The sequence below is a fragment of the Hevea brasiliensis genome, chromosome 4, assembly GCF_030052815.1.
Source record: "Hevea brasiliensis isolate MT/VB/25A 57/8 chromosome 4, ASM3005281v1, whole genome shotgun sequence".
Classification (NCBI taxonomy): domain Eukaryota; kingdom Viridiplantae; phylum Streptophyta; class Magnoliopsida; order Malpighiales; family Euphorbiaceae; genus Hevea; species Hevea brasiliensis.
The window spans coordinates 1,176,622-1,204,427 of NC_079496.1; the positions used below are offsets into that span (position 1 = coordinate 1,176,622).

A 27,806-nucleotide genomic window follows, 5' to 3' on the forward strand; every position below is an offset into this window, starting at 1 on the left:
ACAAAGGCTCCAGTTAGACAAGTAGAAAAAAAGGAGTAGACCTAAATTTACTTGGAGGAGAGTAGTACAACATGACCTAGAAGCATTACACATTTCTGAGGATTTAGCCCAAAATCGCTCAGAGTGAAGAAAGCGAATTCATATAGCCGACCTCAAATTTTTGGGATAAAAGTTTAGTTGAGTTGAGTTTATAGGTCTAGCTCAGAATTTTAAGGTATTTGCTTGGTTAGAGTGATTCGGAAGTGGAAGCTGATTGTATTTAACTTGCAAGTGAAGTGTCCTTCTGCGTGCTGCAGAATTTTTTCTTGGATTTTTATTTATAGGAGTGTCTTTAAGTCTTTTTCTTGTTTTCCAAAGGATTTTTTTTTGGTCAAAATTTATAAATATATTTAGTTTTAGATTAAGGTTATGGAATGAAACCAAAAATTTAATAGTAAAACATTAAAAAAAAAGTCAGAAATTTGAGAATTATAAGAATAATTATATTTCTTATGCAGAATAGTAAAATAGTATTATTTAAGTGATTCTTTCTTTCTCTCTTGTTTGTGATATCTATCATGATAACTTTATTTTGATAATGAAAGATTTCAACTTTCAAATAAATTTAGTTGGCCATTTTAGGGTCTATTTGTTATTGAAAAAAAAAATTAAATACATTAGTTAGAAAAAAATTAAAAATTAATTTAAATTTATTAGCTGCGTGGTTGCTTTGTTCAATTGTTCTTTAATCCAAGTAGACCCGACCATGGCAGGTTTGGTTCGTGAATCACATTGAAATCAGTTTGGATCAAATTTAAAATTGGATTGCGTCAATGATTTTGAGCTTTGAATCGACTTGCAATCAAAGTTTATTAAAAGAAATTCGAAATCAATCTGATTCAAAATTTTTTTCTTAAAATTTATATTAAATTTATATTTAAGTTTTTTTTAAAAAATTTTTACATTAAAAATTTAATAAATAATATTTTAAATTTTATTATAATTTAATAATATTTAGAACCGAAACAAATCTGAAAATCATGGTGAACTGAAATTGAAATGAACTGTGAAGCTGACTGAACTGACAATTCTAACAGAAAACCGGCCCGTGATTAGTTCTAAATCTAAACTAAAAAAAAAAAAAATCTCTTATTCTCTAATTACTAAAAATTGCCACCCTTGTTGGACCTGTCTTCTCTGGGGGTTTGGACCTGTACTGCAACATAGTCTCTCACTGATTTATGGATTGAACTCTTCAGCCCATTATGATGTCCAATTCTGCACCTTCATCTGAAGGAAATTTTTTATTAGAGAACTTTATAAAAATAAATAAATAAAAGAAGCTTTGAAAAGAGAAAGCAAATGGAGCAGATAAAGAGTCCCAGCATCAGTGTCTCTTACCAAAACCAGTCTCAAAATGGCAAAACTTACTTTCTCACATTAACCCCTAGTTCACATCCGACTAAACCTAACCATTCCCAAGTTCCCAGAAGGAGAAAGAGACCCGCTAGTCTCTCTCCCTATCATTCTCCAAGACTTAGCACAACGCCTCAACCTTCGTATCACTTCGGCTTGTTGTGCCTGTCTTAGGGTTTCTTTTCACTTCTTTGCTATGTATGTATCTACATTTTATGGGTTTTGGTTGTTAGCTGTTCCTGTTCTTTGCTGGTTTAAGTTGTATTTGTTTCGAAAGAAAATTTTGACTAAAGCTTTGTCCTTTTTCTATTCTAAAACAGGAGACTACCAAAGAAATTAGCTCTTATTGCCACAACAAGTGGTCTTTTCTGGAAGTCAGCTGTATAGGTACGTGAAAGAATTTAATTACAAGTGAAGAAGTAGAGGAAATGTTTTTGTTTTCTCTCTTTTTTCTGCATTTGGTTTTCCATACAATGGAGAAAAAAGAAGATTTTTTTTTTTCATGTTTTGGCTAATTTTGTACTAAAATGGATAAGTAAATTCAACCCAGCATTTTTAAATAGTTCTTTGAGTATTTGCAGTTATTTGATAGTTGAAGTACCTACTAGTCACTACATTTGCATGATTTAAGCTTTTTGGAGTTCTTTTGTTGCACATATTTGTTTCTTTGTGCTGGTGTTGCTTTCATATAATCTGGGTTTCTGTTGGTTTGTATTTCTATTTTGCTTGCCATTATTTTGGGCATTACAATACCCTCCAGTTAATTTATTATTCAACCGTATAGAAAATTCAAAATTCAACATTTACGATGAAGTGCGTCTGAGCGTTTTCTATGGCTTCTTAGTTTGTTTAGTTCATGAAGTTATTTAAAATTTATAGCGTGAGACTAAGATTTGTTTATTAGTTTTCTCTTCTTTTGCTACCAGACACGGTAACTCCTATATTCAAATTCGCTGTTGATACTTTGTGCTATGACAACAGAAACTTAGGCCTCTATTGCTACATAACAAGAATCCTATTAAATTGTACATGTAAATTTTGGAGTTTGTTTGTTGTTTTTGCTTTCTTGCATACCCCTCTGCTGCTTCAGTGGCATCAGATTGTTCTTCGTGGGTCGTTATTTGCTTACTGTTGAAATGCTTTTCTGTATTCAATTCTCAGGTCTTCTGAGGTGCTGCCGTAGGATTTTGTTGATCTTATTGCTCATGCTTTTAATATTGAGAAACAGCTGATTCATCATAACAGTTTGCAGCACAAATGGAAAGTTTTGGTGAAGCCTCTTTTAGCGGTGTCAATTTCTCTGTGAAGAAGAAGAGGAGCAGTGTATCTCGCCGGCCTTGTTCTGATTCACAGAAATTTTCACAGATTCATACACTTCTGCCACAGTTCACACAATCTTTAGGCAGTTGTTATAATGAAGAAGAAAGTGAAGCAAAAGTTGGTTCTGATGGTCTGAGAAGTCAGAACAAGCTAAAGAAGCTTAAACTGAAGCTTGGTGGTGTTACTCACACAATACATGCTAAGTATGCATCAGAATCTTCTTCATGTTTTGATATCCATCAGCCACAAGAGAAGTTTCTTTTTCAGGTGAATTCATGCTATTATGTGCCATTGCCATGGTTCTCTTCTAAAATGGTTACGGAGTACATTTCTTATCCATCACTTTGATTTGAGCCATTATTTTATTTTATTATATATTATTTTGTTTTATTACATCTCTTCTATTTTCTTTGCAAGGGCAAGAGACTTATTGTGGGCATTTGAGTCTAATATTTACTAGATTAGCTTGTCAAGGTTTTATGTTAGATTGATTATTCTTCACTTTTTTGAAAGCAATGATTTTGATCTAGTCTCAAGGACCTTTATTTTTTTCCTTTTCCTTTTCCTCTTCGTTGGAATATCACCGGTGGGAACAAGTCCCATACCAGTAGTGTACAAGAAAATTAAAGGGCATATAAGTGTTGGCAAACCAAACCAAAATTGCTCAGGTCATTTTGGTGATGGGGAGCCTAGTCTCAAGCCCAATTTAACGTGTAGCCTGCCAGTTTGATATTCACACTCTTGGGTCTATAATTCTTAACACTCTTGAACAAATTCAAGAGTCTTCAACTCGTTGTTGGTATAGATTGTTTATTACTTTTGGAGCTTATAATTTTGTGATGTTGATTACCATTCTAGGAGTCTTCTTTCAGAAAGGATCATTCTATGAGAGGAAAGATGCATGGTGAAAGTTTTTATGTGAATGAAACATGCAAAAATGAGCCAGCTCGAAAGAGTAAGCGGATTCCTAAGAGACGTGTAATGGACATGGGATTTAATGAAGATGATGATGCGGATGAGGAAATCCGTTACCTTGGAAGAATCAGTGATTCTAAAGTTTCTTCAGATGGCAGGCAAATGGAGGATGAAATTTATGCTGATATGAGAGATTATCGACTATCAAACTTGGGCAAAGATGGAGCAACGAAGTTAAGATCAGAAAAATTCTATGACGATGGAGACTATGTGGAAGATGAAAAACTTATATCAGATGATGAGCCTGGATATAAAAGCAAGAAACTAGGATTTGTTGAAGGAAGGAATAAAAACAATGCCAGTCTGATTGAGTTCCCAAATGGTTTGCCTCCTGCCCCACCTAAAAGTGAGTGTTCTCTCTGCTTTGGATGAGTCCCATTTTAGAGCTTGGGTTGGAAATTAATGCATGGATTGTTTTACAACTTGGATATACATACTGGATATTTATCTGCATATCTGTATTAAACTTGTTTTATTTCTGAAATCTGTTTGTTGATGACAGAACAAAAGGTGAAACTCTCTGAAGTGGAGCAGCAACTGAAGAAAGCTGAAGCTGCACAGAGGCGCAGAATCCAATCAGAGAAGGCAGCTAGGGAGGCTGAGGTTTGCTTTTTATTCTCTAGTACTTCTATAGCTGCCTGACAATATCAGGGAAACAGTCACAACATCGTTTCATTCTAGGCTGAGGCAATCAGAAAGATACTTGGTCAAGATTCTGGAAGAAAGAAAAAGGAGGAAAAGATGAAGAAATTGCATGATGAATTGGCTCAGGTGTTCTAAAGTTTATGAACAGACCCCCTTTTTGTTCTCTCTCTTTATAATATGTTTTTAACATGTGTTCTGATCCAGATAAATATTTACTTGATGCAGGGAAGGGCTGCCAAATCAAGTACACTGGGATTGAATACCATAAGATGGGTGCTTGGTCCTACTGGAACTGTTGTTATTTTTTCTGATGACATTGGTCTGCCAAATATATTCAACTCAGTGCCATGCAGGTATAAGATCACCTTCTTCTCAACTAGTTGATGGTCCTTTGAGGTACATAAATTTCAGAATGTATGATATGACCTTATGATTTTCAGTTATCCTCCACCTCGTGAAAAGTGTGCCGGTCCAAATTGTACAAATGTTTACAAATACCGCGATTCCAAGTCAAACCTTCCGCTCTGCAGTCTCCATTGTTACAAGGCAATACATGGAAAGGTGCAAGCTCTAATTACCTGTTGATACAGTCTCTGCTATTTTCCTAGGTTGATGAAGAAATCGTTGATGCTATATTTTGTAACCTTAATTTGGTTGAATTCTAACATGTTTAGTCTTAAAGTGAGCTCAAATTAATTTAACCAAGGGCTTTGGCATTTAGCTTGATATGTGATGTTTCTTCCTTAAACGTCTTTTGAGCTCATAATACTGATTAATGATGCATGAATGTTGATGTATCTGAGCTGGAGGGCAACGAAGCTAGGAGGCTTTACACTTTTATTAAAATCATTATTAAAGAATCAATGGAAATTGTTGCGGCCAATATATTTCTTCATGCCTGCTGCTGAAAAATTCTTAATACTTTGTCATGACTGTGAACGGTAAATTTATAAAAGAATAAATAAATAATATTTTGTGCTTGACCTTTTTAATTTAGACTATTCTTACGAATGCGTCATTTGTCATAATTAAATAAATAAGCATGGCATGGGGGCAGTGGATGTCAGCCAATATCTGCATCAAAATAAACTTATATTCTCAATCTCTGTTGCCCCTTTAGAGTTAAAACCTCTCTTTTATTTTTAACAAAATCGGCTATGTTACATTGCATTTACATGTAACTTTGGCTTTTCAACCAGGGATTATTAATAAGAGGATCTGTAGAAATTGGTTGATGGAGTAATTGAAAAATGAGACTAAGAAAGGCATTATGAGATTCAATTCTTTCCAACTAATTATTAATGTCAAATGAAATTCCAAGTAGAAATAGAATTTATTGCTGTACCCTTCCATCCAATGAGCAGGCTTTTTCCATCCATGTCAAGTGTACAAGCATTCCCACAAGCAAATCTCTTAGCTATCAGTTTTGCTTGGTACAAAGATGATGTGCCCAGTTCAGTCTCCTCCATTCCAAAACGGGGAAAGAACCCTCCAAACGTCAAGCCTTGCGTTTCGGATCTTCCTCTCCGCTTCCTCAGTGGTCACAATGTTTCTGATTCCCTTACCAAAATGCAAAGATTCTATAATCATCCTGTTTGGGTCGTCTCTCATGCAAGATTCAATCAAAGTATGCACTGAAGTAGAAAAGAGATTAAATGAAACGGTCCACAAAATATGGTGAAGTGGAATTAAACTCAGGTTCAGTAACCGCCATTATACTTGGATTGAGAACTCTGATCACTTTCATCATATGATCCAGCCTATCTGGCAATGGAATCAGGCTCCTTAGTAAATGTTCACTGTAGACAACTACTGTTTCATTGGCATCTAACTCAAATGAATCTTCTTTGAGCTCCAATATGTCTGACACCATAACTATGTTAAAAGAAAAGGGTAAACCAATGGACTCATCAAAAGTTGTTAACCTCTTACCAGTATCCTCAATTAATTGTTTCAGAGTAGTCCCAAAAGCAGTTATCTTTAAAAGCTCCAGAGAGTCGGATTGTGACGCCAAAGCTTGCATCAAACCTGTCCATTGCACTCCCACCCCGATTCCAAGATCGATCACATGAATTCTCTTCGCCTCGGTCACATTTTCTACAATGGCTTGGATTCCAGCAAAGCGTGCTACCTGGGAGAAAGGAACTTCCTGGTAGCTTGCAAGGATGTTGGGGGTTGGACCCTTGGCCGCGTCATCAATATTGAAGAACTGTTGTTTTCCTAAACCCTGCGATGTGATTCTTCCTGTTTCTCGATCAATCCTCTCTCCAAGTGCTTTAGAAAAGCAATGAACTACTCTTTCCACAGCATTTCCGGTACTGGATGATAAGCGATCACAGTGCTTTAGCAATGTTCTTGCACTATCATATTGTTGATTGCTTACTTTCTCAGCAGATGGCACAAGGAGTTCGGCAAGCTCCACTTTTTTGGCCTCCTCATCAGGAAGGCCTGAGAAAGAAATATCAAAAGGATTCTCAAGCATAGAGACAACATCAGCAATTTTAGTAAAGGACAGAATAAAATTTTCTCCAGCAGCCCTCATGATTTCGTTAGTTGTAAAATCCCTGGCTTGCCACCTCTATGTTTGGTGTATCGTTGGTTGGCTTAATGATTCTTTCACTGCTCAGTCGTTTCAGCCCCTTACCATTTAACTTTTTAGGAGTTCAAGTGAGGTTGAAGCAAATTGATCTTGCATTTTGTTCTTGGGTTGATCTTGAATATCATTCTGAATTCACCAAGCTTCGCCATGTCCTCCAAAGATGTTTGAAGTGGTGGAGAAAGGATATCATACCTTAGACCATAAAAAATATCAGAGTCCAAGAAAGATTCTTTCTGTTGAGGGAAGAAAACCAGAGGTTCCTTTGATGAGTTATCCTTCCAAAATTCATGATCAGAATGGTGGGAATCAATGCCTGCTGATTCTCCCCAGTCTTCAACTCCAGAAAGTTGCCCTTGATTTCCTTCTCCATACTCTCAGAAATTCTATTTGTAGAGCTTTAACTTATCCTGAACTTCATGAAAATTGAACTTTTCGGAAATCTTCATTTCAAATGAGGAATTAGGTTGTAGTTTGGTTTCTCGGTTCTAGATGATATGCAGATTACTAGTTATATAGTTGAGGAATTCTTGAAAAGATTGTACTACGAGACAACTTTTCTCAATCTCAGTTTCCAAAGACAATAAGCACTTCTCATTAAAAATATTATAGTGCCAGTTTGATGCCCATGATGTGCAATAATTCGGCAATCTGGATACCATGAACTTTGAAAGCTAATGTAAGAAGTAGAATTCAAAGAAGTATTTTCCAAACACCTATTATTTTTGAGAAACAAACTTCCAGACACAGAGAGAATTCATTGGTGTACCCTTCCACGCAATAAGTAGGCTTTTCCCACCCATATCAAGTGAACAAGAACTCCCACCAGCAAATTTCTTGGCCACCATATTTGCTTGGCATAAAGATGATGAACTCAGTTCAGTCTCCCTTCCAAAATGGGGCAAAGAATGCCCTCCAGACATCAAGCTCCATATATTGACTATTCCTTTCCTTTCCTTCAGTGGCTGCGATATTCCTAATTCCCTCACCTAAATGAGATGATTCTTCAATTATGCTATTTGGATCAGCACCCACACAAGCCTCTAAACAATCAAAATATGCACTGGAGATGGAAAGAGCTTCGATGAAACGGTTTACTAAAGAAGAAGAGGAAGTATTAACCTCAGGTTCATTGACCACCATTATCTGTGGATTGAAGGTTCCAATGACCTGCATCACGGAATCCAGTCTATCTGGCAGTGAGATGAGGCTCCTTAGTAAATGACCACTGTAACCACCACTGTTTCATTATCATCTAATTCAAAAATATCTTCTTTGAGATCCAGAATGTCTGATACTAAATTAATAGGCTTTGCATCTAAAAAAATAAAACTATTTTTGGATAATTTAGCGAGAAGTGTTAGAGGGTTATTGAATCTCACACCATCAGTAGCCTATAATCAGTTGCAAGGTGAGTCAAATCAAAAGCAGGAGTACTAAACATAAAACTAACTAAAAGTGGATCAAGTGTGAAAGAGCTCCTGTAAGTAAATGTCTTAGTTACCAGCTTGACTAAATGATTGGGTTCTTAGTTTGGTTTCAACGGGTCCAAAAACGGCAAAAGATGCTGGTGTTTGCTATCTTTCTCCAAAGTCCAAAAATAACAGTTCTTGAAACTTATCGATGTAGCTTGCAGCCAGAATTATTTTTGAACAAACTAACCCATATTGTTGTCTTGATTGCTATAGCAAGATTCAAATTTTAGAACATAAATTTCTTCATTTCTCCTAATCTTTTTCATCCATTTGTTATCCAAAAAAAGAAATTTTAGAAATTAACGATTCTGTTGGAAAATGGAGCCTTAAAACATATATTTAAGAACAAAAAATAAAAGCTTAAATTCCGCAGAAAACATGATTTAAAATAAAATATGAAAGCTAGATTTTTCTAACAAAAGAACATAACAAAATGCTTTGAATATTGATATAACAAAGGAGAAGTGAAAGTTGGATAGAAGAAAATAAAAATATAATTCATTACTTAAAAACAAGGGATATAAATAGAAAATTCTCTCATTTTCTTATTTTATATATCATTTTCAGACTTCTCTCTAGCACACACAGCACAGCTAGCATGGCACTCTCCTTTTTATAGGCAAAGGGAAGCCTTCTTCAAGTCAATAAATCCACACTAAATACAAACAAATTTCCTAATTTTAAGGCTCCAAACGTGGAGAATCACTTCTTTTTAACAAAAAAACTTCACGTCAAGAAATTTGTTGCAGCAAAATATCTCAACTTCCAACGCCCTTCTTGAGATTTTTGTTGCAAAATTGATGCATGGCTCCTTCAAACTTCTTCACCATAGAAAGAAAAACTTCTCCTCAAATGAAACTCATGGACTTTCAATAACATATTTTTTCTTTGGGCATTTTTTAGACTTGCTAGGGTTTGTTCCAATAATTTTTAGAGTATGGACATAAAGATCCTTCAAATAAGTTTTAATTTTTGTAGTTTAGAGACTTGTAGGTCTTTTCAACAAAATAATTCTATAATTTATGGACTTGCCAGTCCCTTAAAGCAAAATTCTAACAGCATGCTTAGGTTCTTCAACAAATGTCAACAGTTTTAGGATATGCTTGGTACTCTTTAACAAATATCTTCTTTAATTTTGAAATTTTATCACTCCTTAAAGGTGGATGTAAATAAAGGAGAAAACATGCTTGATAAAAAAACATACTTAAACAAAAACAACTTGAAATAGGCCACTCACAGATCATTTGGCTCTGATTCCATGTTGGAAAATGAAGGCTTAAAACATATATTTAAGAATAATAAATAGAAGCATAAATTCTGTAGAAAACATGATTTAAACAGAGTAGAAAGCTGAATTTTTCTAACTAAAGAACACAACAAAGTGCTTTGAACATTAACATATCAAAAGAGAAGTGTAAGTTGGAGAAAAGAACACAAAAATATAAACTTCATTACATAAAAATGGGATATACAAATAGAAAATTATATACAAATAGAAAATTATCTCATTTTCTTTTCCTTTTCTCAACACTTTCCTTTTTTATAGGCAAAGGAAGCCTTATTCAAGAAAATAAATTTATACCAAATACAAGACAAATTTTCTAAATTTAATGCTATAAATGCAAAGAACCACTTCATTTTAACAAAATACTTCAAATCAAGAAATTTGCTGCAGCAAAATATCTCAATTTCCAACAGATTCTTTACTTTCTTTTCTCTTCGCTTCCTCTATCTAAACAGTTAGTAGAAAACCCTAGCAAAGGAGTTTCCCCATTGAATGGCAGACAAGTCATGACACAGCCTCCTGTCCTTATTCAGGCGTGCCTTGTCACTGATAGCTGCCAGTCTTCCGCCTCCAATGGCTATAACGAATCAGGAGGACTTCAGTGCGAGTAACTGGGTGAGAATTGGCGATGTTTCTATGTGGAGCGGCTTCGAGTTATGTGTTTAACTATTATGATAATGAAGCTATTGTTCATAAATCACAAATGCCTGGTCAAAGACCGCACGTCCTTATTCAGCAATGGCTGAGTGCTTGAATGGATATTCCATATATATATATATATGAACAGTATACGAACAAGTTTGACAAGTGACTTATAAAAGAAATACTGCTCGAAACTGGCGAATGCCTGCTTGAAATGAAGCTATATGAATCACAGTGTGGGAAATTCAAGAATTTTACTTTTGCGAAACAAACTTCCAAGTAGACAGAGAATGCAGTGGTTTGCCTTTCCATCCAATAAGTAGGCTTCCCCCGTCCATATCAAGTGTGCAAGAATTGCCACCAGCAAATTTCTTGGCCACAAGATTTGTGTGGCAGAAAGATGATGAGCTCAGTTCAGTCTCCTCCATTCCGAAACGGGCAAACAATGCCCTCCAGACATCAAGTTTTGCACTTCGACTCTTCCATTCCTTTCCTTCACGAGGGGCTATGATTATCCTGATTCCCTCACCGAAGAGAGATGATTCTTTATTTATCATGTTCGGATAATCACCCATACAGGCATCTAAACAATCGAAATATGCACTGAAGTAGGACACAGCTTCAATGGTACGGTTTATGAAAGAAGACGAAGTAGTATCAAGCTCACGTTCAGTGACCAACATTATATGTGGATTCAGGTTTCTAATTGCTTGCATCACAGAATCCAGTCTATCTGGTAGTGAGATCGGGCCCCTTAGAGAAAATCCACTGTAGATAACTACTGTTTCATCATCATCTAACTCGAAGAGATCTTCTTTGAGATCCAGCATGTCTGATACCATAATTATCTTAAAACAAAAAGGTAAGCTAATGGTCTGGGCAAATCTCTCTAACCTCTTACCAGTGTCTTCAATTAAGTGTTTATAAGTAGTCCCAATAGCTTTTATCTTCAAAAGCTCAAGAGGGTATTCAGATTGAGAAGCCAAAGCTTGCATCAAGCCTGTCCATTGCTCTCCAATCCTTATTCTTATATCAATCACATGAATCTTCTTTGCCTCAGCCACATTTTCTACAATGGTTTGGACTCCGGTGAAGCGTGCAACTTGAAAGAAGGGCAGTTCTTGAAGACAGGCAAGAACTGTTGGAGTTGGAGCCATCGTTGCCTCGTCAATACTGAGTGACCGCAATTTTTCCAAATCCTGTGACGTGATGCTTCCAGTTTCTCGATTAATCCTCTCTCGAAGAGCTTTAGAAAAATAATAAACTACTCTTTGAACCGCATTTCCAGTACTGGAAGACATGCCATCACATTTGTCCAGCAATATACTTGCATGGTCATATTGTTGATTGCCCACGTTGTCAATAGATGCCAGAAGGAATTCAACAAGGTCCACTTTTTTGGCCTCTTCATTGGACAGGCCCGATAAAGAAACATCAAAAGGATTATGCATGGAGACAACATCAACTATGTTGGTAGAGGTCTTGATAAACCTTTTTTCAGCAATCCTCATGATTTCTTCAGTAGATAATCCTTGACTTGCCTCATTTACCCTAGGTGTATCATTGGTTGCTTCTATTCTCTTTCGATTTTTTAATCTTTTGAACCCCTTACCATAACTTTTCAGGATCTCAAGTGGGGCTGATGGGCAAGAATCTCGCTTTCCCTTCTTGGTTTGAACATCTCGAATGCCATTATGGATTTCACCTAGCTTTGTGATTTCCTCTGGAAATGATTGAAGTGGCTCCATAACTGATCGTTGCTTTAGTTCTTGTACCTTTGATGGATCATCTTGATAGAGTCTTTTATCAGGATGATGGGAATCAATGGCCGTTGACTCTCCCCAATCTTCATCACCATATTTTCTGCTTCCAAAATCTCAGAACTTTGATTCGTATAACTCAACCTATCCTGGACTTCACCAAAATCAAACTTCTCGAAAGTCTCCATCTCAAATGAAAATAGCTCTCAGCTTGGGTTTTTGGTTTTAGTCAGGATGCAAATTACTCCAGCTTTATATAGATGAGAAATCCAGCATTTGACTGAACTACAGAACATGACATAGCTATCTTGATCTTAGTTTCCCAAGACAATGAAGAGTTCCTATGGTGGAGTTAAATTATCAGTTTGATGTACCCAAGGCAGTTATGTCATGGTATGTGCAATAAATTGATGATCTGGTTGCCAATCTGACACAAATGACAACAAACGACTCTATAGATATCACGGTTTTTTCAAAACTCAAGCATGCAGGAAATAGAATCCAAACAATGCATTTGATGCCAAAATCATTCTGATATCCTCTTTGGAACTTTAAACGGAATTCCCAAGAAGTTTGCCAAAGAATTGCGAGAGAAATTAAAACATCAAAGAATAGTTCTTAATTAATAAGTAGTGAGTAGTGACAGCAGAGTCTCATGATCAGTTTTTCTCTTCCTGCACAACTGAAGCAAAATCACCAGCTGCAACAACTGAATTTTGATTTGTAGAACTCAACTTATCGTGAATTCCACCAAAATTGGACTTATCAAAAGTCTCCATCTCAAATAAAAATAGCTCAACATTTTTTTTTCCTTGGTTATAGATGATTTGAGTTTTTGGTATTGTTGCTGAAGCTATTTTTTATAAAAATATTTCCTTAAATATATTAGAGGGTATTAAAATTATTGATTTAAAATTAAATTTGATATATTTTACTCATAAAAACTCCAAAACAACAAAACAGGTTTTTTTTCAAAAAGCGATATTTTGGCCTTCTAATCACAACCCCAAAAGGATCTGATACGCATATTACTGGTTCAATAGATGAGGAATTTTACTTGTGATTGCACTAGAAAACATGACATAGCTATCGTGGTCTCAGTTTTCTAAGATAATGAGATTATAGAATTACAGACAGTTTGGCGTAACCAAGGCAGCTCATGTCATGGTATGCAATAAATTTATGATCTAAATTCCTATCTGATAGCCAATAACAACAAGATACTCTGTAGATACCACAGGTTTCTTGAGACAAAAGCAGGAAGTCGAATCTGAACAATGCATTTGATGACAAAGTCAGAATGATAGAAACTATGGTTTCCATACACAAAGTTGGAATTTTGACAGAATCATTAGCCTGCAACATCTGCCATTTTAGGACAGAAACAAAATCCCATCAAGGGAAATATAGAAAGTCTCGAAATTTCAAGAAAGATTGATATATTATAGAAAAAAGAGGAAGAAAGGAACATATCGTTGGGCTAGAAGGAGAGGAAGTGAAGGTGCAGATTTACAATTCAGTAAGAACATATTGTCTGAATAAAACGCATAGATGTTTGCACACCAAATGCGGAACTAGCAATATATATATATATATATATATATATATATATATATATATATATATATATTGATTGTTACCAAGCTTTAACCGACTTGGGAATGCTTAAATCATTAGGGATTATTAGCAACAAGAGGACCTCCAATAGGCACTAATTTAACAAGTTTGTTATTTTTGTGACTTAAATTTTGGATATATTTTTCCATGCATCCGAAATATTGTAATATTCTATTCTTTATGGCAGAGTTGTAAGATATTTGAGAAACACACTGGGATTAGTATTTGAGAGTTTTGATTGATTGTATCTTACTTTTTTCATTATAGTATAACTTTTTTTTTTCTTTTGTCTTGCCCGTGAACGTAGACCTTACGGTTGAACAATTCTTCTTCTCTTTTCAATACTATATGATTGTGCGATTTGTGATTGTGCCTTAGATTTGCGTACTTGTTATAACACATACTTTTCTGATTTCAGTACTCTATGAGCCAATAACTCACATAAGAAAACAAAATTATAGAAAGGTTCAAAATTAGTTTTTTTTTTTTTCAATCACAATTAGTTAATGACTGCTTGAAAATGAAACAGGAAAGTAGTGGGAATTTAAAATATTTTCAGATCCTCATTAATCTTGAGAAATAAATTTCCAAGCAGAAAGAGAATGCAATGGTGTGCCCTTCCACCCAATAATTAAGTCTTTACCATCCATAAGAACTGCAGAGGAATTCCCACAAGCAAATTTCTTGGCTACTAGATTTGCTTGGAATAAAGACGACGCACTCGGTTCAACCTTGTACATCCCATGTCTGGCAAAGAATGACCTCCAAACATCAAGCTTTGCATTTTGAACCTTCCTTTCCACTCCCTCAGCGGCAAGAATATTCTTGATTGCCTCACCAAAGTGAAATGATTCTATAATTATCCTGTTTGGATCATCTCCCATACAAGCCTCAAGGCAATCAAAAAATGCACTGCAATGGAATAGAGCTTCTATGAAACGGTTAACGAAAGCATGGGATGCGGTATTATTCTCAGGTTCATTGACCACCATTATACATGGCTTGAGGTTTCTGATCACTTTCATCGGAGAAGCGAGCCTATCTGGCAATGGAATCAGCATTGACCACCATTATACATGGATTGAGGTTTCTGATCACTTTCATCAGAGAAGCTAGCCTATCTGGCAATGGAATCAGGCTCGTTAGCAAACAATCACAGTAGAAAACCACTGTTTCATCAGCATCTAACTCAAAAAGATCTTCTTCGAATTCTAGCATGTCTGATACAATAACTGTCTTAAAAGAAAAGGGGAAATTGATGGTCTGGGCAAAACTCCTTAATCTTTTACCAGTGTCCTCCATCAATTTTTTCTTAGTAGTCCCAACTGTGTCCTCCATTAATTTTTTCTTAGTAGTCCCAACTGCAGTTATCTTGAAAAGTTCAGTGTGGAATTTGGATTGCGACGCCAGAGCTTGCATCAAGACTGTCCATTGTACTCCAATCCTGATTCCTAGGTCAATCACATGAATTTTCTTTGTCTCAGACACTTGTTCTAAAATGGCTTGGATTCCAGCAAAGTGTGCTACTTGAGAGAAGGGAACTTGTTGGTGACAGGCCAGGATGGTTGGGGTGGAAGCCATGATTTTCTCATTAATATTGAAAGACCGCAGTTTTTCCAAATCCTGGAATGTAATTCTTCCTGTTTCTCTGTCAATCCTCTCTCGAAGGGCCTTCGAAAAATAATAAACTAGTCTTTGAACTGCATTTCCAGTGGCAGAAGACAAGGAATCACATTGATCTAGCAATATGCTTGGGCAGTCATATTGATGATTGCTTACTTTATCAGCAGAAGGTATAATAAGTTCAGCAAGCTCCACACTTTTTGAATCCTCATTTGAAAGGCCTGAGAGAGAAGCATCAACAGAAGTGTTAAGGATGGAGGTAGCATCTATCCCTTGCGTAAAGAACTTGAAATAACTTTTTCCAGCAATTCTCACGATTTCTTCAGTTGATAATCCCTGGCTTGCCACCTTTGTGCTTGGTGTATTGGTTGGATTGATCGCTCTTTCACTGCTCAATTTAAGCCCCTCACCACAAATCCTGAGGAGCTTAAGTGAAGTTGAAGGAAATGAATCTTGCTTATTTTTCTTGGATTGAGCAACTTCTTGATGAATTTCTTTACTTAGAATTTCACCAAGCTTCGCTATTTCCTCTAGGCATGATTGAAGTGATGGAGAAGAGATATCAAATCTTTGATCGTTGAGAAATCTATGATCCAAAAACGGTTGTTGCTGCAGTTCTTGTAGTTGATCCAAGGTGAAAATTGTACCTTCTCTTGATTGACCTTCCTGATAGAATTCATAATCAGAATAATAGGAATCAATGGTTGTTTACAGTCTCCAAACTTCAGCTTCATAACGTTCCGTTCCTTTTCTTCCATTTCCTTCTGCAGAACTTCTATTTGTAGATTGTAAATTATCCTGAGCTCCACTAAAATTGCATTCCTCTGTAAACTCCATCTCAAATTAGAAAGAACTAAGACCATGTCTTTCTGAGTTGTAGATGGTCTTTTTAATAAACAAATCTAGATATGAACAGACTAGAAGACAAAAGATTGATAACATGACCATCAGTTTGATGAAATCAAAGGAGGTTCCTTCATAATGTGCAATAAGACAGAAACCTGACACACTGAAATGTCCTCTAATAACAACAAAAATAGTGCCGTGACAGCCTAGGCCATTCTTTGTAGCTTTTAAGAAAGATTTATTAAGGATTTCAGCCGGGAATTGTTCAAAAACTAAAAACATCACAGGCTAGTTTTTTTTTTTTTTTTTAAGAAACATGGTAGGCTAGCTCTTAATCAAGCAAGAATATCACATACAATATAAAAAAAATTTTATCCGAATTTATTAGAAATGTGATATAAATATGTAAATTCTACCGAATATATTATATTTTAAATTTTTTAATTTATTGGGTCTAGATAAAAATTTGCATACGATGGGATAATGCAATAAATATACGGGTAGGAAAAGTTTTTAGCATATAATATGGCCTTATTAGAACAAATCGTTGACCAAATTTCACAATAACGTTTAAATGTAAAGCCAAAATGGGCTATTTCTTTCAAAAAAAAAAAAGGCCAAAATGGGCTGTGCTTAGAAATGCTAATTTGCCGGGCGTAGGCTTGGTTCGTCCTTTGTGCACGTGTCATGATTTTAATAGCTTTTCCCTCAAGCCCAAAATAGTTCTCAAGTCATAAGGCAGAACCTGTTCCACAGTATTTTATTTTTATTTTTTATTTTTTAAGAATATTTTATTTTTATTTTTTATAAAAAATAAGAAAAAATAAAATATGTTAACTGTAAATAATAAAAGATATTTTTTTAATTAAAAATAAAATTATTTATATTTTCATAGTAAAAAATTACCGTAAAATTTATTTTAAAAATTATTTTATTTTTTATATTTTAAAATGTATTATTTATTTATTTATTTTATAATATGATTAATTTTATCTTCTAAATAAATATTTTTTAAATAATTATTTAATTTTAGACATAAAAAATTTTAATTTTCATTATAAAAAATCATTATTTTTCATTTGAAAAATAAAAATTTTATTATAAAGAAAAACAGTAGAGAACAATGTAAGATTATTTTTTAAATCTTAATTAAATTTTAAAAATCTGAAAAGTTGATTTTTCAGTTTTTATAGAGAAAATCAGGGTACAAAATGCTGCTTTCTCTTTTTTTTTTTGTAAAATTTTTCAAAAAATTACTCTAAATAAGTTTTGAACTGCTCTCCTAGGGCTTGTTTGGTTAGCTGTTGAATACAGCTGATAACCGTTAACTGATAGTTAATAGTTAATAGCTGATTTATGTTAAGTGTTTGATAAATCTATGTTTAGTTGTTACTGTTGATATGTGAACTGACTAATAAGGGTATATATTATAATATTTATTTTATTATTGAAATAAATGTAAAATTATAAATTTATTATATTATATTATTTATTTTATTATTAAATTAAACATATAATTATTAAATTAATATATTATATCATTTATTATATTATTAAAATAAATATATAATTATTAATCTATTATATTTTATTATTTATTTATTATTGAAATAAGAAAATAATTAAATTCTTTAAAAAAATACTTAAATAACTTTAAAAATATAGATAAAATAATAAAGTAATTATTATTGTTAGTAAAGAAAAAAACTTATAATTAATTTTAAGTTTTTAGATATAAATAAATATTTTATATTTTATGTTATTAACAAAAAAATATTTTAATAAAATTGAAATGTAATTAAGATGTTAAAATTATAAATAAAAATGATAAAAATATTAATAATATTAATTTTTGAGTTAAATGAAAAATGATAATATAGTCAAAATAAAAAATAATATCAAATCAGTTATCAGCTGATGAGAAACAGTTCTAAAAATAAAAGGATACAATTGCAGTTGATGTAACACCCATCCCCCGTTTACAGTGTAGCCGAGTAAGGCGTGCTACATTCGGTGCTGGAGCACCTTACCATGTCATATCGTTTACAATATTAATTTAATGTCCATTTAGTTTTATTATCTCACTTGTAGAAAATTTTTTTTTTATCCCATTTCATTTTTATGGAGATCTAGACTGAGTTCCCTCTGTTCTATTAATGCATGGTGGGTTTCATGTTACCTGTTAAATTCAAATTATATTCCTTTTATCTATTCATTCATCATATCATTCATAACACTTCAAATGATCAACAAATAATCTGATCAAGATCAATCTCAAGCCATAACACCAAGGTACTAAAATTAATTCAAACCCTAACTCAAAATTTCTCAACAATCCTTTTTAATTTCTTTCAATTTTTTTTCTTCCTTATACATGCTTAACATAGTTTAAAAAGAAAGAAAGAGTTACATAGCACTAACCTTTTGTATCTCAATTTAAGCTCTCCAAAACTTCAATCTTTCTTTTTTTTGTTGTTACCAATAGCTTTTCCAAAACTAGAAATCAAGTTTTTGTGAAGATAACTATGGGTTTTAGGGTGAAAAATAAGAGGAAATTAAGCTTTGTGAAACCAAAAATGGTGGAAGACTCTGTCTCTCTCTCTCTCAAAGTTTCGGCCAACATGAAAAATGGGGAGAAGATGGCTGATTTTTAACTTAAATTTTCCCTTTTTATTTGTTTTAAGAAGGTTTGTTTAAATGTGATTGGTAGATAGATTATAAATGACATCATTATGATGTCATAATTAGGCATTTGATTCATTTTCTTCCTCTTTCTTTTCTATTCATTTTCAATTAAATTTTTAGCAATATTTATTTATATTTTATGTCATATAAATTATTTACTTAATTGGATAAGTTGGTCAAAAATCATCTCTAAAGATGAAATGACCAAAATGCCCTTCGTTTTGCTTAACAGACTAAAATTGTCTGTACTGATCTAATAATTTTTCTAATCATTTTCTTAGTATTCTAATGCCATCGAAACCTCAATGACTCGTCTCTGGAGTCCCAAAAATTATTTTCTAGGGTTTCTCGCAGGTCTGGGGTCGACAACTGTCCTTACAGTTGCTTTCCGGTACGGTCACCCATCTTTGTGACTCATTCGCCATTCACTTCTTTTAGTTTTTCTTAATTTTTTTGGGTCTTTATTCAGTCAATTTATGTCTCCTCACTCTAGTTTGAGTGTAGTTCCAGACATCCTAACAGTCCGAATAGACATTAGTCGTCGGAACAGTAAAATGTACGGACTACCTAAAGTGAGGGCGTTACAGTTGATGGGTGATAGATACCATATTAGCTATCAGCTTTATTTTTTTAAACTTATCAAACACTCTAATTCATCTGTTTTAGTGTCTATCAGTTATTAGCTGCACCCAACAGTGAACCAAACACCCTTTTATTCCTATAGGGACAATCAATTTTTGCAATATCTACTTTACTTTATAACAAAACTAGTAGTATATGTTGTGTGGATTTACATTATTAATAATTTAATTTAATTTAATTTTTACATATAATAATAATAATTATATTGACAAAGATATTTTTATTTACTTTAAATATTATTTTGATCATAAAAAGTTTAGATATTGTGAAAATAATTTAATAAATTTGTGGAAACTCAATATTTTATCTATTTATTTATTTTCATTAGCTAATGATGGGTGTCGAATCTACCAGAAATTAAATTAACTGAAATTACCAATTATGAAATATTTTCTGCAGTAAATGGTAAATCCAGATCGAACTCTAGAGACTGAATTATTAAATTTCATGCATTTGTGTAATGGAAAAAGAAACAAAGGTTGGGGGAGAGGATAATTCACAATCCAAAGAAGAAATCAAAAATCCAAAATTAAGATCTAAAAATAAGAAACTCTCCAATTAAACAAACTTCAGTCCAAGGTAATTCGCATTCCAATGCATTGATTTGATCATAGACAAAAGAAATACAATTATATCTTATTGAATACTTAACGTAGATTTACCAAACAGCGAGGTAAACCCCTGACTTTCTTTTACTCATCAATTCGAGCCCAGCACTCTTATTGACTTTAATTATTAACTAAGTTGGTATTAAGCAATCCTCATCAAATTAATAATTGCTTTAAGAAAAGGAAGTAGTTAAGCTGAACAACAATTTATAAAGCATAAATCATTTAATCCACCCTATTGTTTTCTTAGGTTATTATCGAAAACTTAGATCATAATCAATAAAACCTAATTCCTACTCATGTTCAATCTTACACAACAATTATGAATTATGAAGATGAACTAGCAATTGATTAAATCAAACAATTAACTAATAGGCCTTTTTAGCAAATCATTCAACAGATCAAAAATAAGAAAACAATAGATATTCAAAAAGTCATAAATTAAATTAAGAACCTGGTCTCACAAATCACACATAAGAACTTGAATCCCTTGAATTGAATTAAAAACTTAGCCACTCATGTCACGACCCAACCTATGGGCCGGACCGGTACTAGGACCTGGGCCAGCCTAAAGCCCCCGAGGCCCGTAGTAAGCCTAACTATTCATTAACCCAACTCTAAAGCCCATTTGGGCCCAATTTCAAGAAATCAACCGGACAGAGTCCGGCCATAAAATGGACCTTTCAACGGGGAGTTTTTGACTCACCCGACCTGTAAACACAATAAATAATCAATTGGGGAGCTCAGCTCACCCTCCACATACTCATATCATCATAAAAATATATGGGAGCTCAGCTCCCTCATCCAGTCCATCAAACATGCATGAAATATTAAGTTTACAGGTCCAAAATAACAATTTATATTACAGGCCCAAATCAAATAATCATTTCTAACACATGCGGAAATTCTAGAAATTTATAGAATTACACCAACATGAATAAATGACCTGTGAGGGAGAAAGCAGGTTAACCTCAAAAATATCCTCCTGTGGCCTGGAAAAATATTGAACAGGAGTGAGCGTTCGACTCAGAGAGTAAAATATCAATTTTAACCATAATCTCTATAACTATCTAAAACTAATGCACCCTATGGAGTGAAATGCAGCATCAGCAATAAATTCACATCATAACAGCAAAAAGGTAATTTGGAGCACTCACACACCCAGTAGTATCAATCATAATATATGGAGCCGATCCCTATCTGACTCTCTTAAATCCAACCTGGTGCCAGTGAAGAACTCAAGCCGGACTTTCGCTTAATAAACCAAATCGGGGTCCCAGCGAAGAACTCAAGCCGTGACTACCCCGAAGGACCGGGTCCCAGCGAAGATCTCAAGCCGTGTCTACCCGTCCTATCCATAGTCCACACCACATCACACGCACACCAACGCACACACACTGCTCCAAATTACCACAACAACATCCATGGCACTTTAACAGTTATGAATGCAACATAAAACGTGCCTAGAGTTTAACTACATAAATACATACATATAAGTGATGAATGGGCATGCTTGAACATATAATAATAGTGAAATTACAATTAAAATTAATATTTTACTCACAGACTTGACAACGGTCACTGGGGCGGTTGAGCGGAGGAAGAAGGCTGTCTCGGCTCACCTGACAATTACATTACAATTATTTAATACAAATGACTCAATACAAATCAAGAAAAGACCAAATACGTCCTAAGTCGTGCAGAAAATCCGGCAGAGTCTCCCCTATACCTAGGACCTACCCAACCTGCAAAAGGGCTCAAAACACACTTCTATATTCACAACTCATATATCCACAATTCAATCACATCACACAGCCCCTCCTGGGCCCATCCAAACAGTCATTCATCACAATATGTAAAATTTCAATTTAGTCCTTATAATTGATCATTTTTGCAAAAACTGCCCAAATAAGCTCTAAAAATTCTAAAACTTTGCCCCGTGGTCCTTAGCAATATTACTAGGCTATTGCAAAAAGAATCATAATTTTCTAAGCTACCACGAATATTTTATTGATTTTTAATCCTATTTAAGCACTAGAAAATTACGAAAAAGCAAGGTTCGGGTTTACCTTTGCCGATTCCGACTTCAGAAACGCGCTCGGGATGTCTGACAATGGTGGGATAGCTAAAACCTCGATCCAATTCGGAGACTTTTCCGGTAGCGGGTCTGTCTGGCCGGAAATTCACAGACCCGGACAACTATCGAATTTCTGTGAATTGAGGATACCTACACAAAGCCCACAACACGGGGGTTAGTACATAAATTTTTCAGAATTTTCTAAGCTCATTTAATGCTCGGAAAAACACTGCGAAGTTTCGTGAGACCCACCGAAAAACGGTGTCGAAAAAATTTGAAATTTATGTCGCCGCGAAGCTCTCGACGAGTGGAGCGCTCTGATACTCTCGGTTTTCTCGTGGGGTTCACGGTTTGCGAGAAATCTAGCCCGAAAGTCAAAATGGGCTAAAACTTCCCGGGCAAAAATTAGACAAACCGCTCGATGGATTTCGGTGTTCTTGGTGTCTATAGAAAGCTCTCGACGAGTAGATGAGTTTAGACACAAGACCCGATCCGATTAGTGGCCGGATCGGCCGGATTTTAGCCGGGAAGACGAACGGTCGCCCACGTCCATTGTTTTCGTACAGGCAGGTTTGGCGCCGGTGGCGGTGGCGAGTGCGGGAGGCGCGGCAAGGGGAGAAGGGAGGAGAGAGAAAAAGGGAGAGAAGGGGAGGGAGGTTGGACGCGCGCAGGGAGGAGGAAGAAAAAGAAGAAGACCGGTTCGATTCGATCGGTCCGATCCGGTCCGGTTCGATTCGGACGGTTCGATTTAGGATACAAAATTTTAAATTTTTGCTCTGCCTTGGGACCGAAAACGAGGTCTAAAAATTCTGAAAAAATTCTAGAAAACTCAGAAAAATTTGTAGACTCCAAATATATTTTTAATTTTGCCACGTGATCTTTAAATAAATTTTTAAAAATCATCAAAGTTTATATTTTCGAAAAATCGAACCCGATTTTTAAAATTCGAAAAATCTCAAATAATTTCTTAAAATTTAATAAAATTAAAATATCAATAATACTCATAAAATAATAAAATTTAAAATTTTGGGGTGTTACATTTATTCATGGCTTACAGAAAAATAAAGAAAAATAAAGAAGAAATCTCAAAAGAGAATATAGAACGAAGGTCTGAATTGGATGCTCTTAGCTACTGCCCAAAAACGTATTTATAATAAAAAACCTAATCCCAAAGATAGGAACCAAACTAGGAAAAGTTTTGAAATTCAAAAGGCAGATTTTCAGCTTGCATTCACGTCTCTAGAATCAAGGCCGATTTTCAGTGACTTTCTTTCTGAATCTGCCTCTGCCCTCTTCAGGAAATTTGTAGCCCTATGTCTTAGCTTTCCAACGGGTACTCATTTGCCTAAATCCGAGGTCTACAGCCCAAGTTATGGCCCAAAAACAGGGACTAGTTTAGACAGACGGTTTAGCCCATAGTGACGACTTCATTGCCATTTTTGACAATTAAAATGATCTCATCTTGCATCTAGCCCTTCATAGAAGTTGTAGAGGTGGCTCTTAAGGTTCAATTGGGCTTGAGCTTGCTTCATTTGGACATCTGAAACTCCAGATACAAAATAAATACCGAAACTGGTCGTGACACATCAAGTATAGGTTTTTGCAATAGATCCATAGCTCATTTTGTCAACCTTAGATATTGATTTAGGCTTTTGTCCCTCTTTATCTTTTGAAGTGATTTATCTTAGCTTTTCAATGGATTAAACAACACTCAATTTGAAGAGCCACAACTTTAGAAACACTTGAAAAATACAGCAAAGGTCAAATGCTGAAAATTTATTCATTTAACACAATTATTCCACAATTATCTAAAAATATGCCTAAATGATAAATATATTTTAATCAACTGAATTAAACATAAAAACACACTAAAAACACTAAATGTGATGAGAGTAAAATTAATAAATTAAGCACTTATCAAATTCCCCACACTTATTCCATGCTTGTTCTCATGCATGACTTAAACTCTCAGTCAACTCCACTTAGAAGTTCCTTAACTTCACCCTATCACAACATTTTCTAACAAAAGGTTAAAAGTTTGAAAGAAGAGGCGAGTAAGGTAATAACCATCATAATAAATTCTATCAATACCATACCAATATATCAACAATTTTCCAACACAAAACAAAAGACTTGAAATCAATTAAGCTCACATAATTAAAGTTCCATAAAATTTTAAGTCAATACACACCAAAATATAAGGCTAATTTATCAAGGCACAATAATTATAGCTCTTTGCAAATCTTAGGGGAGATAGAAATGCCTTTTTTTTTATATATATATTTGAAATTGGTACTTATCTCTTGTCACAATTACTTTTTTTTATTATTATTTCAACTGTCACCTTCAGAAAAGTACCTTACTCATATCCTAGCTAGCTTTTGGCCTGTGAATCGACATGGGGTTCATGAAGACCCTTGGTTAGTTTGCTTAAAATAGCAGAGCAATTTTCAAGTTAAACCTTTTATTTTCCCCAATTATGCAGTGATAGATTAAACAAAGTTCTGAAATATGCATGACACTAGTTTAAAGCACACATAACTAATAATTTCACCATTAAATCAAGCCTAAATGATTTATGCAAAAAAAAAAATGCTCTATGGTATAGAGAAGAGGGAAAATCCATCATTAAAATTACTATTACCTTGCCTAAAATTTCAAAAATTCAATCTAAAATAGAAAAGTCATTTTAAGGACAAAGCACTTCTCTCCAAGAGTTAATATAGAATCATGAATCAAGCTTATAAGAAAAAATTTTATTTTTATTTTTTTTATTTTTTATTATTTATTTATTTATTTTTTTAAACAATTAAAAAGATTGCAGCAATAAATTTCTCCTCCTCCACACTTAAAACTTACATTGTCCCCAATGTAAAGCTCAAATGCAAAAGAATAGAAAAAAAATGCTAGAAAATAAAATAAAATAAGGGAAAGAAAACAAATCTGATTGTGGCTAACAAGCCACCCATGGGTTGCCTCCCAAGAAGCGCTTTTGTTTATTGTCGTTAGCTCGATATGACAAAGCTTCTTAATCTACTGAATGCTCCTGAAACCCCTCATAAAATGGCTTGAGTTCATGACCGTTGACCTTGAACACTTTATTAGTTCCTAAACTTTAAATTTCAACTGCACCATAAGGAAACACATTAGTAACAACAAAGGGTCCAATCCAACGAGAACGCAACTTACCAAGCATCAACTTCAATATGAAATTATACAATAAAACTTTTTACCCAATCACAAACTACTTCCTTATTTTGTCATGGAATGCCTTTGTCTTTTCTTTACAGATCCTAGAATTTTCATAAGCCTTAAGGCGAATTTCCTCTAATTCATGCAAATGTGATTTTCTTTCTAACTCATCCTCCATGCTTAACTCAAAATTATCCTGCACAAATGTATCAACAACAACAACTTCAATAGAAAAGACAGAATGATTATCAGCAGGATACTTCATGGCATCAAAGATATTAAATTTGATAGTCTCTCCATCAAACTCCATAGTTAAGGTACCCAAATCCACATCAATTTTTGTCTTGACAGTTTTTAGAAAAGGTTTTCCAAACAAATTCAAAGATGACTTTGATGTGGGAATGCTATCCTCCATATCCAGAATGTAAAAATCTGCAGGAAAAATCAATTCTCCAACCTGCACCAACACATCCTCAACTACTACCAATGGGTAAGCATTAGAACGATCAGCTAACTGAATAATGACACTGGTTTCTTTCAAAGGACCCAAATTTAAAGTTTGAAAAACTGAATTTGACATAACATTAATAGATGCTCCTAAATCTGCCATTGCACTTTCAAATCTAGAATCACCTATTTTGTAGGGAATAGAAAACAAACCTGAATCCTTACATTTAGGGGGTAATTTTCGCTGAATTAATGCCAACACATCTTCCCCAACACTGATCTTCTCATTATTCCTCAACTTGCGCTTTGTAGTGCATAGTTCCTTAAGAAATTTAGAATACTTGGGAGCTTGTTTGATCATATCAAGTAAAGGTATATTCACCTCCACATTCTTGAAAGTCTCCAAAATTTCTTTCTCTTGTTATTCTTTCTTTGTCTTGGCCAACTTGCAGGGGAATGGAGGAAGAACAGAATTATTAGCCTTATTCAAGTTAAGTTCAGTATTTACCTCAACTTCAGGAACTTCAGACTCTTTTTATCCTTGCTTCTTCTTTTTTATTGGCTCATGTGGATTCTGATTACCAACTTCCTACCCACCCGGAACAGTATTGCATTTTCTCTAGGGTTTATGACTGTTTGTAATGGAAGCTTTCCAGAACCTTGAGCTTCCAGCTTACTCACAGATGAGGCTAACTGACCAATCTGTCTCTCTATGTTTTGAATGCAATTTTTGGTCTCCTGTTGAAATTGTTGGGTATTGTGAGCCAAAGCCTTAACAATTTCATCAAGTGACATACCTTGACTTGAGGGAGGCGGAGGTGGTTGTGGTTGATTCACTTGTGGTCTTTGCTGCTGGTATCGATTTTGCACCGGTTGATTCCCATAACTCAAATTAGGATGATCTCGCCATCCTGGATTATAAGTATTGGAAAAGGGATCATACCTGTGTTGTGGCTGTCCATAATTTCCTACTGCATTAACATATTGTATTAATTCATCCTCTTGTAATGTAGGACACATGTCAGTAGCATGACCCGAACCCGAATAAATCCCACATACCTTAACAGTTTGCATTTTCCCTACAGCTTATTGCCTCACCAAAGAAGTTCAATCAAAAATCTGTTTCTCTAGGTTAGATATACTTACCTCATTAACCTTCATGGGTGTGTGATCCATTCTCATTCCAAACTGCTGAGAGTTTGCTGCCATGTTAGCAATCAGCCTCCTTACTTCATCTGGTGTCTTGTCAACCAAAGCTCCTCCACTAGCAGCATCTATCATATTGCGGTCCATTGGCAGTAGTCCCTCATAGAAATACTGAATCAACAGCTGCTCACTTATTTGATGATGGGGACAGCTTGCACACAGCTTCTTAAATCTCTCCCAATACTCATACAAACTCTCTCCATTGTACTGCCAGATGCCACAAATTTCTTTTCTTATATTGGCAGCACGGGAAGTAGGAAAATACTTCTTCAGAAATATCTGCTTCATCCCATTCCATGAGTTGACAGATCCAGAAGGAAGGTAATACAATCAATCCTTAGCAGTGCCCTCCAGTGAAAAAGGAAAAGCTCGAAGCTTGATTTGATCCTCTGAAACTCCTTGAGGTTTTATGCTGGAACACACAACATGAAATTCCTTTAGATGCTTATGTGGATCCTCACCTGCAAGACCATGAAATTTAGGCAACAAATGTATTAGTCCAGATTTTAACTCAAAAGCAATATTTAAAGCAGGGTATTGGATACACAAAGGGTGTTGGTTTAGATCAGGAGCAGCCAACTCTTTCAAAGTTCTAGCAGCCATGGTTTCGTTTTCGGAATTTGACTCTGAATCCGAATCCGAACTTAACTCCTTTGGAGATTGGACTCCTTCAGATATACTTAGAATCTGCTTAGCTTGCTTAGCCAATTTTCTTAACCATTTAGCTATTTTTTCTACTTCTGGATCAAAGATCAACTTACCAAATTGAG

General features: G+C 34.6%; 2 protein-coding genes, 1 non-coding gene and 2 pseudogenes across 3 annotated transcripts; 2 read left to right on the forward strand and 3 right to left on the reverse strand.

Annotated features, from left to right (window-relative positions):
• The first annotated feature begins 1,188 nt into the window (after positions 1–1,188).
• LOC110656325 (uncharacterized) lies at positions 1,189–5,083 on the forward strand. Its single transcript, XM_021813029.2, has 8 exons — positions 1,189–1,593; positions 1,716–1,782; positions 2,557–2,982; positions 3,574–4,036; positions 4,193–4,293; positions 4,372–4,461; positions 4,561–4,688; positions 4,776–5,083. Exons 3-8 carry the CDS (start codon positions 2,653–2,655, stop codon positions 4,918–4,920), a joined length of 1,257 nt encoding a protein of 418 aa, XP_021668721.2. The 5' UTR covers positions 1,189–1,593; positions 1,716–1,782; positions 2,557–2,652; the 3' UTR covers positions 4,921–5,083.
• Positions 5,084–5,639: 556 nt separating this feature from the next.
• Positions 5,640–7,380, reverse strand: LOC131168999 (scarecrow-like protein 18; annotated as a pseudogene).
• A 3,207-nt stretch (positions 7,381–10,587) lies between these two features.
• On the reverse strand, positions 10,588–12,281 carry LOC110656187 (DELLA protein RGL1-like; annotated as a pseudogene).
• Positions 12,282–14,276: 1,995 nt separating this feature from the next.
• LOC110656188 (scarecrow-like protein 18) lies at positions 14,277–16,041 on the reverse strand (the record flags this gene model as incomplete). Its single annotated transcript, XM_058144801.1, has 2 exons — positions 14,277–14,711; positions 14,779–16,041. Coding segments are annotated over 2 exons (1,698 nt in total), but the record flags the coding sequence as incomplete, so codon positions are not given.
• An 11,128-nt stretch (positions 16,042–27,169) lies between these two features.
• Positions 27,170–27,276, forward strand: LOC131179574 (small nucleolar RNA R71). The gene has a single exon (XR_009148465.1). It is a non-coding gene; the product is annotated as a small nucleolar RNA R71 (small nucleolar RNA).
• Positions 27,277–27,806: the final 530 nt, after the last annotated feature.